The sequence below is a fragment of the Meriones unguiculatus genome, chromosome 21 (assembly GCF_030254825.1).
Source record: "Meriones unguiculatus strain TT.TT164.6M chromosome 21, Bangor_MerUng_6.1, whole genome shotgun sequence".
In the NCBI taxonomy this organism is placed as follows: Eukaryota; Metazoa; Chordata; class Mammalia; order Rodentia; family Muridae; genus Meriones; species Meriones unguiculatus.
The window spans coordinates 4,102,565-4,115,701 of NC_083368.1; the positions used below are offsets into that span (position 1 = coordinate 4,102,565).

General features: G+C 38.4%; 1 protein-coding gene across 5 annotated transcripts in view; it reads right to left on the bottom strand.

Annotated features, from left to right (window-relative positions):
• The window catches only part of Herc6 (HECT and RLD domain containing E3 ubiquitin protein ligase family member 6), a 104,743-nt gene that overhangs the window by 72,035 nt on the left and 19,571 nt on the right, over positions 1-13,137 (bottom strand). For all 5 annotated transcript variants that reach the window (XM_060374155.1, XM_060374152.1, XM_060374154.1 and 2 more), the window contains 5 exons: positions 12,383-12,510; positions 9,109-9,245; positions 8,613-8,686; positions 7,039-7,157; positions 6,114-6,173 (listed from right to left, as the gene is read on the bottom strand). In XM_060374155.1, coding sequence (XP_060230138.1) covers positions 6,114-6,173; positions 7,039-7,157; positions 8,613-8,686; positions 9,109-9,245; positions 12,383-12,510 — 518 coding nt within the window. The remainder of the gene's footprint in view (positions 1-6,113; positions 6,174-7,038; positions 7,158-8,612; positions 8,687-9,108; positions 9,246-12,382; positions 12,511-13,137) is intronic.

A 13,137-nucleotide genomic window follows, 5' to 3' on the forward strand; every position in this document is an offset into this window, starting at 1 on the left:
GTGTCAAAGCACAGTGTTGACAAAAGCTGCTGCCTTGAGACCTCAACGATAGTTTTCTCTAAACACCAACAGAAATGGAACCCATGAAACAGAATGACTGTTTTCAGACTTTGATTACTGAGCTTTAATTTAGTGCCTTGATTCAAGAGAGCAGACTATTATTCTAAGAAACACTTCATTTGGTATCAGTGATTTGTAATAAATTCACTGAATAAGGGAACAAAGGTTAAGAAATTGAAAATCTCTAATCTAGGAAAGACAGAGGAAAGCAATTTAGATAACTTAGAATTATAATTCTATTACTTACTTTTAAATGTGTGTGTGTTGTATATGTAGAAGTTGTATATACTTGTAAACACATATATGTACACATGTGTGGGGGTTGCACATGTATAAACATGTGACTAGAGACTAGAGCTTGACTTTGAGCATCTGTTAGTTTTGTGTTACACTTTATTTCTTATTAATGGATTGCTCACTGAACCTGATGATTGTGTTTTCCACTAGACTGGATAACAAGCAGCCCTCTCCCCACCAAGGATCAACCTATCCCTCTGTTCCTCCAGTGCTGGGGTACACACCTCCACAAGCACATGGACAAAGAGCCATACCCAGATCTTACATGGGTGTTGAGAATCCAAACTCAGGTACTCATGCTTGCACAACAGGCCCTGTACTGTTTCTACTTCTGACACCGGTCATTTAAAAAATATATTTGAAATACATATTTAACACTTAAAAAGTTGTCAAATAGTACAGTGATTTACAAACATTTACACGCAGCCTATGGTAAAGTTTGGATTTAAGAAAGACAAAATCAGTTTAAAGACTTGTTAATTCAGTATCTACCTTTGGGGGGGGGAAGATTTATTTATAATCCATAACAATACATTGGCTTTCAAAATATCCTGACAAGCAAGATTCTAAGCCTTCTGCTGGAGAATCACTACAGTAATCAATAATGGGTCAGTGATACAATAAAATTCTCCTGCTTCTGAAGATGGACTCAGTTGTTACACAGCCAAACCTGTTGCATCATTTCAGTTTACACACATAGAAAGAAACAAGTCTTTGGGAGCAAATTCTTTCAGAAGCCTAGTTTGATTGAACTATTTTGGCATGTTTTATTTGCAAAGAGATAGTCTACAAATGTGTATCATCACATGGCTCAAAAACCAAAACTGTAAGTATATTTAGAAGAAAATTTTGATGTGAAATATTTTTCTAAAGATGTACCACCACTTCTCAGCAGCTATTCTGTGAGGCATAAACTCAGGACAATCCCATTCATTGTAGGCCAGCCAAGTGAAAGAACCTTAAGAACATCAGAACAAGCGACACTATCACATCATGGCTTCTTATTTGGATTCCCCCACTATTTCTGATAGGTTGCAAAGGAGACTTATTGGTATGAATTCTTTTCCAAATGTCAATATATCACTTTCTAGAAAACATCCATTTCAGAAATGGGAAAATGTTCTGTGTTTTACAGGATTTGGGCATATTAATGTTTTTCCTATGATACCATTAAGGCAGTAACAGGACATTTTTATTGTCCTGATCAAAAGGCCTGAAAATTCTATTTCCAGTTTTCTGTTCAGCTCAGAGTCTCATTTTGTTACCAATGATTAAGGCTGTGGCTATCTTTTCCCTCACTTCAGCCTCTAAGACAAGAAAAAGTTTCTGCTCTTTGTCTAACAGATGGCATCTAAGGGAGTGAGGAACTGACTATGGTTACAATGGTGGCCATTGGATCAACAATTATAACCAGATTAAGCTTTGGGATTTTTGAGAACTTCACTTAACTGTCCCTGATTTAACAACAAAAATTTTTCAGAAGAAGAAGAAGAAGAAGGAGGAGAAGGAGAAGGAGGAAAAGAAGGAGGAGGAGAAGGAAGAGAAGGAGGAGAAGGAGGAGGAGGAGGAGAAGGAGAAGAGGAAGAAGAAGAAGAAGAAGAAGAAGAAGAAGAAGAAGAAGAAGAAGAAGAAGAAGAAGAAGGACATCAAGTCCTGTAGAGTCTTTCCCTTCCAGAGTGTAAGGAGGAAGTCGGAAAGAGATGGCAGAGGGCAATGGAAATGGTGTCCCGGTTTCTTGTCTGCCTTTGTCTGGGGCAAGCACAGATGCCCAGATGTTTTGCAGACACTGAAAAGATGATTCCTAGTGAACTGTCAGACAGAAGCCATAGCATTTATCTTTCCTGGGCTTCTCTAGTTCCTAGAGAATTCTGTTGAGGTTCTCCTAAGAACCTCAAGCTCCTAAGCTTAGAATGAGGCTGGTTAATAAGAAACAGTGGGACTCAACATTTTGATCACGTGACATAGAAAAAGAAATCTGGGACTGGGATAGAAGCTTCTTTACTCTGGATAGTCATCACATTGCCAGAAAGTGCCATGAAAGCTACTTGGAGAGAATTGTTCTTAAGAGTCTTACTCTGCTTGGATCTGCATACAACAATACTCACTGGCCAGGAAAGATGAGCTCCCTGATGCAACAGTGGCAAATCCTCTGTAGAGGTCACCAACCACTTGCTGATTGGACTTTAGGGTTCCTGCACAGGAGGGAAATCACACCTGATACTGTAGAACTGGTCAAAAGCCTATGGCTAGCTAGCTCACAGGCCCTAGTGGGAAACTACTATTCTTGTTATACTAAATGGACATAATGTACCCATCCAGTTTTCTTCTGAATAATTATGTCTATGCCTAGAAAACAGTGCCAGTGTCAGTTTTGGTCAGAGAATCTTCTTTTTTTACAGTGGTCAGTGGTAACTGCAAAGAATCAAAACACTGAGAACAAGTCTGTTTTCTTCAGTGTTGTAGCCACTGCTAAGGTACCCCATGACCCTGTAAACAATCCTAATGATACTCACTGGTCAGGTCTGGAGAAATGACTCAACGGGTTAAGAGCACTGGCTGCTCTTCCAAAGGACCCAGATTCGATTCCCAGCACCCTCAGGGCAGTTCACAACTCTCTGTAACTCCAGTTTCAGGGTATCTGACACCCTCACACAGACATACATGCAGGCAAAACACTGCCATGCAAATAAAATAAAAATAAATCTTTCAAAAAAGAAAGAAAAAAGAAACTCACAGGTCATGAAAAAAATCCATTAAGACAAAAGAGGTGCTATTTGTGTAGAGGAAGAGGATCAGTTGGAGTATGAGGAGGCAAGAGAAGGTAATTAGTAAAGGGAAAATGATTAAAATATACAATGCGTGAAACAGTATATTGAAACTTATTATGTATGACTAATATATGCTAATAAAATGTTTTTTAAAAAAAAATTGGGTTGGGGAGATAGCTCAGGATGTGAGTGTGCCTTTGCGAAAGCAAGAGGACATGGATTAAAATCCCAAGCACCCACAAGAAAAGCTGGGCAACAGTGGTGCCTGTGTGCATGTAGCCTGAGTTGGGAGGTAGAGGATGATATCCATGGAACTTGCTGGCCATCAAGCTTACTTAAAAGGAGTGAGCTTCGGTGAGATGTTTTGTCTCAAAAACTAAAGTAGCTGGAAACTGTGAGCCCCTTCACTGCTGTAGGGAACTATCTGGCCACTTCTCAACAAACCTTGTTTGCTTGCTTTATTTCTACCTTTTTACTCCTTAATTTTGTTCTCTGGCAGTTTCATAGAGCTATATGATGTATTCCAGACATTCTTTTCCCATAATCTTTTATCTCCTTTCATCCTTGTCAATACCCCTTTCAGCCCTATCAGTCCCTTTCCAAATTCCTGACTTTTAGTTTTGTTTAGTGACCCAGTGTAGCCTGGCATGTACATGTGAGTATAGGATTGTAACTATCCATTACAACTATCCTGGTGGGGCCAGCCATGGGGTTGCTCTGAAGACATAGATGCTCACTCTCCCTGAATTAATCAGCAGCAAATAGTTCATCAGAACTTTTGGAGCCTATCCTCCTTCCCTGCCTGAGTGTTGATGAACCCATTCTCATCTAGAACCAGTTCAGAAACCTACAGCTCTGTGGAATCTAAGGTTGTAATGGCTGTGTCTTGCCCAGAACATGGTGTTTCTCAGAACTTTTTAGCCCTTGGACATTATTTTTTCTGCTCCACTTTGTTTGATGTTCCTTGAGCTCACAAGGAAAGACATGAATGTCTTCTTTAAAACTGAGCACTCATTTATCACTTATTCTAGGGACTTTGTGCAGCCATGAGTCTCTGCATTTACCACCAACCACTGAGAAAAACAAAGCAAAACAAAACCTTCTTCTGTTAAGGCTGACAGTAGCATTTGTTTCTGAATGTAATTATAAATATTCAAAAAAGCAGTTTGATGATACTCCACTTTAGCAAAGCAACAGTTTCAGTTCCTCCACAGGATCTATGACATCCCCCAGCATATGTTTTTGACCAGCTTTACAATACTAGGGATGGTTTTGCTCCTATGGAGTGGGTCTCAAATCCCATCAGGAGAGGAGCTGGTTATGCCATCAACAGTAGTGCGCTGCTGCACAAATGGACATACCTTGCAAGGCAGTTCGGTATTGTAGCGTGTAGGATACACAGCTGTTTCTCTTTCTTTTCTAGAAGCATAAATTGCCCTTTTAAAACTATGAAAATAGCCATCAGGGATGATTCTTACAGCTCAATGCCAACTTGATTTCTCAATATCATGCAACCAACGCATATATATGGTCTTCAGCAACAGTTCTAGTGGTGGTTTTTTCTTCTTGAAAAATAAAATGGAATATGAGCTGCACAGCAATTGGAGACACCTAACATTCTTCGTTGCTTTCACCTGAATATGCACAAACATCTCTCTCACACTAAGCTGGCTAGTTTTATGATATAAGCTAGAGTCATCAGAGAGTTTTCATAAGATCAGGCTGTAGAGCACTCATTAGTGATTAATGGGAAGGGACCAGTCTATTGTGGGTTGGACTACTCCTGGGCTGGTGGTCCCGAGTTCCTTAAGAAAGACGGGGGAAAAAAGAAGGGTAAGCAATTCATGGGAAACAAGCCAGTAAGTAGGACTCCTCCATGGCCTCTGTATCAGGTCCTGCCTCCAGGTTCCTGACATCCTGAGTTCCTGTCCTGACATCCTTTAATGGTGAACAATTGGAAGCATAAACCAGCCAACCCCTTTCCTCTCCAAACTGCTTGTTGTTGTCCTGTTGTTTCATCACAACAATAAAAACCCTAATTAAGACACATGCAATGGAAGAAAAAAAAGAATTAATTAAATTGCTGAGATATTTGAAGAATCAATGAGCAAGAGTAAAGGCAGTGTCACCTAGAAACCAGGGGTGATAACACACACAACATGTACATTACCATCTTCTAAACTTTGGAGCCAACTTGAAGCAAGTTCACAAGAGAAGCACAAAGCATATCTACATGAAGAAGTAGCAGAACAAATTATACAACAGCAACAGACAGATCAATAGTGTGCCAGTCTCCAGAGGAGACAGAGAAGAGCCTAAAACCCTTGACATTGCTCATCCCCCAACTCCTTTGATACATACCTAGGTGACACCTTGAAAGATTCTCAGAAATGCGGGATAGAAGGCCCAAATACTGAGCTTTAAAGAAATTATTTAAACTATTAGGTAACATCAGCACTTAAGAGATGAGGGCAGGAAGGTCAGATGTTTAGGGTCTTGCTCATCTACATGGCATGATCAAGGCCAGTTGGGCTACATGAAAGTCTGTCTCAAAAATCCAAAACAAATATATTATCTGACTCTCAGAATCAGGCCTACCATTAAACCAAATAAGGAAAAAATTAGATTTTTCTCTGTAGCAACACATGAAAAACAAAACATACATGATCCCATTTCTTTGTTGATCCAACTCAATAGGAACTGTAAAATAAATTCCTAGTTTTAAAATAGTAAAGCAATATTTTATGCACAAATGTTTAGCTGTAGATATAAAGAGCCTGAATAAAACACCATTCCTTCCATTAAAACAAAAGACGCAGGAATGTGGAGGAGTTAGTTTATAAAATGAAAGAATCTTTTATCAACCAGAGGATTCTCTATGTTGGAATCTGTGTGCTGACAAAATTCAAACTCAACCTAGTTCTATAATTTTCATTTTAGACAGCCTCCAGTATTTTTAAATAAAGGTAATTTCCATTGAAGTTTTACCTTTTCTTCAAAAAGCTTGCAGTAAAACACGTAGAAGATGAAAATATCAAACTGATTTCTCTGAAAACACAATAAGAAGGGCAACGTCACAACAGGGCAGTTTCCAACCTTTTGAGATTGCAAGGTGATAGTGTCATATAGCAGTCCTTCTCAATCTGTGGGCCACAACCCTTTGGGGGGGGTGTCAAGTGATTCTTTCATGAGGGTGGCCTAAAACCCTTAGAAATACCTGATATTTACATTATGATTCATAACAGTAGCAAAATTGGTTATGAATTAACAATGAAAATAATTTTATGGTTGGGGATCACCACAATATGAGGAACTGTATTAAAGGGTCACAGCATTAGTAATGTTGTCATTGTCATATACAAATGTATTGAGCAGTATTTATTGGTAGCCTAGAATTGACATGACCTGTGGGCTGCAAGTTAGATATACCTAAAGCCTCTTTCATTGCATATGTGAATAAATAACAGAGCTCTAGATTCATTATTAATATCTAGATTATGAGTATACTACTTTTAAATATTACTATGTATCACCAACTCTTTCTTGTTGACGTTTTAGGCATTTGCATTTGAATAAAGCCATCACTCTGAAAGCCTAAATTCTGAAACGCTAGTGAGTCAACTATGGAAATCTGAAAGCAGTACAACTTACTGTTAAGATTCACTCATATATCTCCCTTACTTAGAAAGGTACATGGCATATGCATTCTCCCTGTAGCTCTTACTTACGTTAAGTAAAAGATTAATTACTGCACACATCAATGACTGATCTAACCAAAAAGAAGTAAAAAGAGAACTACATCCAAAATGTAAATTTTATTACAATAAAGCCAAATCTTTTTTCTTAGAGCTAGGGCAAAGTGATCAGGATTTCAGAAACACAGAAGTGGCTCTAAGTCATCAAACTGGGTCACCTTTTGGCCTCTTCATGCTTTTTCCGTTTTTTTGCTGCTCTCCATTTCTTTACCAGTATCTGGTTGATTCGGATTATTTCTGGCAGGATTTTCATGGAGTCACTTGCGGACCTAGTATGCTTTAAAGAAGAAGATAAAGACACAAATGACCGGGGAAATGTACACACATGTTGACTAGACTAACAATCGATACAGTGCCTGACAAATAAAAGCCCTGCCCTCTTGGGCAGGTGTTTGGTGGGTTGAGCTTTGGCATCAGGGCTGGCCTAAACATTCTGCTTCCTAACTTGGGGCCATTTTACTTGGTTTGCATTTTTAAAAGTGTAATAACACAAGAAAATATTAAAATTCGAGAATGAAATAGGTGACATAAAGCTTAGGGAATCCTAGCTAAATTGACTATCAGATTAGCCTGTAGTTTTTGTCTCTAGAGCGTGTTCTTGATTAATGGCTGATGTGTGAAGGCCCAGCCTACTGTGGGTGATACTATCCCCATGCAGGTGAGGTTGGCCTATATAAGTAGCAGAACAAGCCAGAGCAAGATAATAAGCAGTGTTCCTCCATGGTCTTTACTTCAAGTTCCTGCCTCCAGGTCCCTGCCTTGCATTCCTACCCTGACTTACCCTCATAATGGACTATAAGATGTAAGCCAATTCAACCCTTTCATCCCAAGTTTGCTTTTGGCCACACACTTGCATCACAGCCACAGAGACTCATATGGATACAGCATGGGACTTTTTTCTCTTTCCTACTCTGGGACATTCTCCTGTCACTCATAAGAAGCCCTCTGATGATCTTCTAATTTACTTTCCTGTCAAAATGTCTCTGTTGTCAAAAAAATCCTTGTTTCAACTTTCTTTCCTCCTCTTGTGCTGACCCATTTCAGGCAGGTTATTGCTCTCTGCTAAAACAACACAATCTTCCCTCCCAAAGAAAAATTAAACTCTGTACTCATCTGACTTGACTTTCCTGCACTGTTGCTTCTCTGGAAAAGCCACCTCCAAGTTCCCATGTTAGAAACCATTTTCTCATGTCTTCTTACTTGACTTCTCCTCTGTTGTCCAAACTTTATCCCATAGTCTAATTTTGTTCCTCTTCTCCTCTGTCTTAAGCATCTTCCCTGTCCCATCTTCTCTCTCTCTCTCCTCTCTCTCTCTCTCTCTCTCTCTCTCTCTCTCTCTGTCTCTGTCTCTCTTTGTCTTAAGCCTTCCCCTCATTTCCCCCCTCCTTCTCCTGCCATCCCCACTTTGGGATCAAATCCAGGACTTTTGCATGCTAGGCAAGTAATCTCCCAGAGAACCACATCCCCAGCTCACTGTCCATTGTTTGAGACCAGGTCTTGTAAACTGTCTTCCTTTTATCAGAGGAACACATAATTTTAGTAAGAAATATAAAAACATGAATAATTTATGTTCTCAAATGCTAATCTGAAATTTAGGGAAAGGTGGGTATGGCCCAGGGGAGAATGCTTGCCTAACATATACAAGGCTCTGGCTTCAGTTTCCTGACATCAGAAAAAGAAATAATTGCTGAAATCTAGAGAAAAAAAAAGTTTTAAAAGAAATTACACATACCAATACCTGACGAGTTGTCACAAAGTTGGTGTATGCTCCAGCAAAAATGTCTTTGACTTCAATATCCACAAGATCTAAAAAAGTAAGACATACGTGTTCAGAGTTTTAATAGGAAAAAAATATATCTATACATAATTAAGTCAAATTTATTCATTGTTGAAAATTTATATTCTCCTAAATTTTGACTACAAATAGCATAAACAAGTAATTTTGGCCATATCAAATGCTATTTATTCACTCAATAAACATTTTAGTTGTCTAGACACTTGCATAATGAATTGGAGTTGACATGCTTATGCATTTGTTTAAATATATCAAATCACATTGTTAATATAATTAACTAATTTGACATCTTCTTTGGTATTTCTTAAATCTTTAGAAGTTTCTAATTCAGGAAAAAGTTCAGCAGTTTAAAATAAAAGTACTAAGCAGCATAATCATCATTCAGTGGAATCCTGTGAAAGAAGGTGTCATGAGCTGGTAGAAGGACTCATACCTTCTGCAGATAGAAGGCAGGTAACGTGAGAGTTCTCTGCTGGGGCCTTCTGATGAGTTGGGTTGCTTGTGTAACTTGGTCCACAGCCAAAAGACACCACTTGACCAGTGGTGTAGACATATGCAATGGTGTGATAACTACAACATAAAATGCAATACAATGATAATACGATGTTCCGAAGAACCAGACACTCAAGCTTTCAAGAAAAAAGAAAATGCCATTCACCTTCACCATGCAGCCAGCTGTCTCATTAAAGTATTAGTGCTGCAGAGTACGAGGTGGCATCCCCAAAGAGGTGGTATTAACTTACTAGTAAAGATAGAGTTAGTGATGGGGATTTACTATATTTCCTATCATGTAGCCTTTTTGGTTTTGTTTTGAGCCAGAGTCTCATATAGACCAGGCTTGCCACCATATCTCTATGTAGCAAAGGATAAGCTTGACTTTGTGATCCTTCTGCCTTTACCTCCCTACTGCTGGGGTTAAACACTGAGTTCATCATCACCACCACTACAACCACCACCACACCTGGTACCACTGCCACCACACCCACTATATGTAGTTCGAGGGATCTACTCTTTAAGTTTGTAAGGTATAGGCAAGCATTCTACCAGTTGTTCTACATATCATGTATTTTATGTATTTTTTTTTCTTAATTTTTAAAACAGCACACAAAATATCAAGCTTTGTCATGAGGCTGTCAAATCCTTGTTTTTATTGGCACTCTTCGCCATGTTTGCTCATATCTTTCTGTGTCTTTCCTCCCTTACCCTTCACCCCTGTAGTATCCTTTCTGCTCTCATGTCACGTGTGTTCCATTGCCCGCCTTCCTCACACATCTTTCCTCCCTTTTTAGTCTCTCATGAGCTATCACACTCTCACCCACACGAATACATACAAACAGTAAAAGTTAAGATCTGCATGGAACAAAACATGCTTTTGTCTTGAGTCTGAGTCAGCTCTCTTAATATAGTAATTTCCAGATCTATTCATTTTCCTGAAATTTTCATATTCCATTTTTCTTGATAGCTGAGGAAAACCTCATTGTATATGTATATCACATTTTCATTACCTATCTGTCCATCTATCAAGAGGCATCTAGGCTGATTCCATTTCCTGGTTTTTATGAATAGTGTGCAAATGTCTTTTGGAGTCTTTTGGGCATATGCCCTGGGAAGCACAGCTGGGTCAAATGGTAGTTCTACTTTTAATTGTTTCAGAGATCTCTGTACTGGTTTCCATGGTGGCTGCACCAGTTTACACTCCCACCAGCATTGGCTTTTTCCCACCCTTGCCAGGATTTCTTCTGCTTTTTTCCTTGAATACAGTTGTTCTGAAATGGGTGAAGTGCAAACTCAAATTAGTTTTCAATATGCATTTTCCTGAATGTTACAGATGTTAAACATGTTTTAAAATGTTCCCGGTTAACATGTGCTGCTTATTGAGAAAACCATCTGCTCATTTCATGGCACATTTATTAGCAGTTTGGGTTTTTATATGTTCTAGATCTTAGCCTTTTGTCTGAAGTAGCTGGCAAGGATTTTCTCCCTTTATAAGCTGTCTGTTCATTCTGCTGATAGATTTTCTTGCTTGTATGAGGTTGTAAATTTCATGCAATTCAATTTGTTAATTCTTGAAGCTATTTCTCTTCTATTGGAGTCCTGTTTGGAAAGTGCCTGCATCTTGAAGGATTTTTCCTAATGTCTTCCTCTAGCATTTTCAGGGCTTCAAGTTTCAAAATAAGGTCTTTAATCCACTGGAGTTGAGGTTTTGTTTTTTTCTTTTCTTTTGTTTTGTTTTTTCCATGTACCAGTGTATATATGGTGAACATGTATGTATGGTGTTTGTGTGTATATATATGCCCACATGAGTGTGGGCAAACGTATGTGTGAGCCTATGGGGTTCCTAGGCTCATATCAGGAATCTTCTTCTATCACTTTTATTCCTTATTCATTACGGAATAAGTAAGGTCTATTAATGAACCCGGCCAAAGACTTCTGATATGACTAGTCTCTTGGGAAAGCCCTGATTCCTTCCAAGGCTGGAATTACAGGTGGACTGCCATACCCACCCACCATTTACATAGGTCTTGGGGATGTCTTCACTGGTTCTCTCTCAGGCTTGTGCTGAGAAAATTTTAATCACAGAGCCATCTTCCAGGCTAAATTTGAATTAATTTTTGTGCAAGGTGAGAGATATGAATCTAATTTCATTTTTATTCAGGTGGATATCAAGTTTTACTAGCATCATTTGTTGAATAGGCAGTTTGTTTTTTTGTTTGTTTGTTTGTTTGTTTGTTTTACCCAGTCAAATACTAGGTAGCCCTCTCTTTGTAAATTTATGTGAGGATCCCATATTCTATTTTGTGTGTTTTAAATGCAAAATTTTGGCGTTTTCCACAAGGAGAGCAACAGAACTAGAAGATTTGAACACAGGGGTCTTCCCAGAGACCCATACTCCAACCAAGTACCAGGCATGGAGATAACCTAGAACCCCTCCGCAGATGTAATCCATGGCAGTTTAGTGTCCAAGTGGGTTACATAGTAATGGGAAAGGGACTGCCTCTGACATAATCTGATTGGCCTGCTTTTTGATCACCTCCCCCTGAGGGTAGAGCAGTCTTACCAGGCCACAGAAGATGACAATACAACCACTCTGAATGTGATCTGATAGACTAAGATCAGAAGAAAGGAGAGGAGGACCTACCCTATCAGTGGACTTGGGGAGGGGCATGCATGAAAAAGGGGGAGGGAGGGTGGGATCAGGAGGGGAGGAGGGAGGGGCTTATGGGGGGATACAAAGTGAATAAAGTGTAAAATAATAATAATAATAATAATAATAATAATAATAATAATAAAAAGGGAAAAAATTTGGGGTTTTTTTTGTACTGGGTTAGATACATACACAAATACTCAAAATAGGTATTATGAGGTATACCCTCATAATTAGGTTAACTGAAACCCTGAATATATGTTAATAGTCATTATGCTCTGTATGCATGAGATTAATTTTTCTTACCAACTTAAGCAGGCAAATACTACCACCTTTGCTATTTAATTCTCTCCTACCCTCTACTCAGAGGAAAGTTGTCTATTATAGTAAACTTCTAATAATTATTTGTTGCATAATTATTAATAGAAATGAAATTTTCAAATTAAAATGTATTTTAAAGAAGTAAATTTTTAAGACGACAAGTTTTTATTAAGAGTGTAGCCATGCGGTTTTGGGTGTCTCATAATACTTTCCATTCAAACTTTTTTAAAAGGCCTGATACCTTCCACACTCTATCTGTGAAACATGGCCACCAATTCCTTCTACGAGTTGTGGGCCTCTTCTGTTACTCCTGGGACTGTGATGTTGCTGTCCAGAGCTATTGCCTCCAAATGTAAACACTTGTCCATCCTGTTTAAAAAATAAGGAATCAAATTAATTCCATGTTTTAAAAGGTAACTATGTTAGTACAAAAGAGGTATGTGAAATTTGTATCTTATAAATTTATTTATAAATCCCATAAATTTATTCCCAAATTATTTATATTTATTTATAAATTTTCATAAACTTATTTTAAAATTATTTGTATTATTATTACAAAAATTATTTATAGATTTATGGAATTTCCTTGAAAACTATACACTTTGAAGATTTTAAGAATGTATTACACACTTAATATTGCTAAGACAGGGGCTGGAAAGATGGTTCAGCACTTAAAGCATGTACTGCTTTGCAGGGGACTAGAGTTTGATTCAACCACCCATGTCAAGCATCTCATCACCAGCTCCAGAGGATCTGAATTCTCCTGTGCTCATGTATATTCTCTCTCTCTCTCTCTCTCTCTCTCTCTCTCCCTTTCCCCCTCCCTATCCTTCTCCCTCTTCCCTCTCTCTCTCCAGTATTTAATGAAGAGAAAGGTACCTTTTCCACATGTATACTGTATATACACAAGGCATATTATAATTTTGTGAATTCTGTTTCAATAAGGCTAGGAAAAAAGAACTAGACAATGGTTGTTGCTGAATTAATCATGACAAA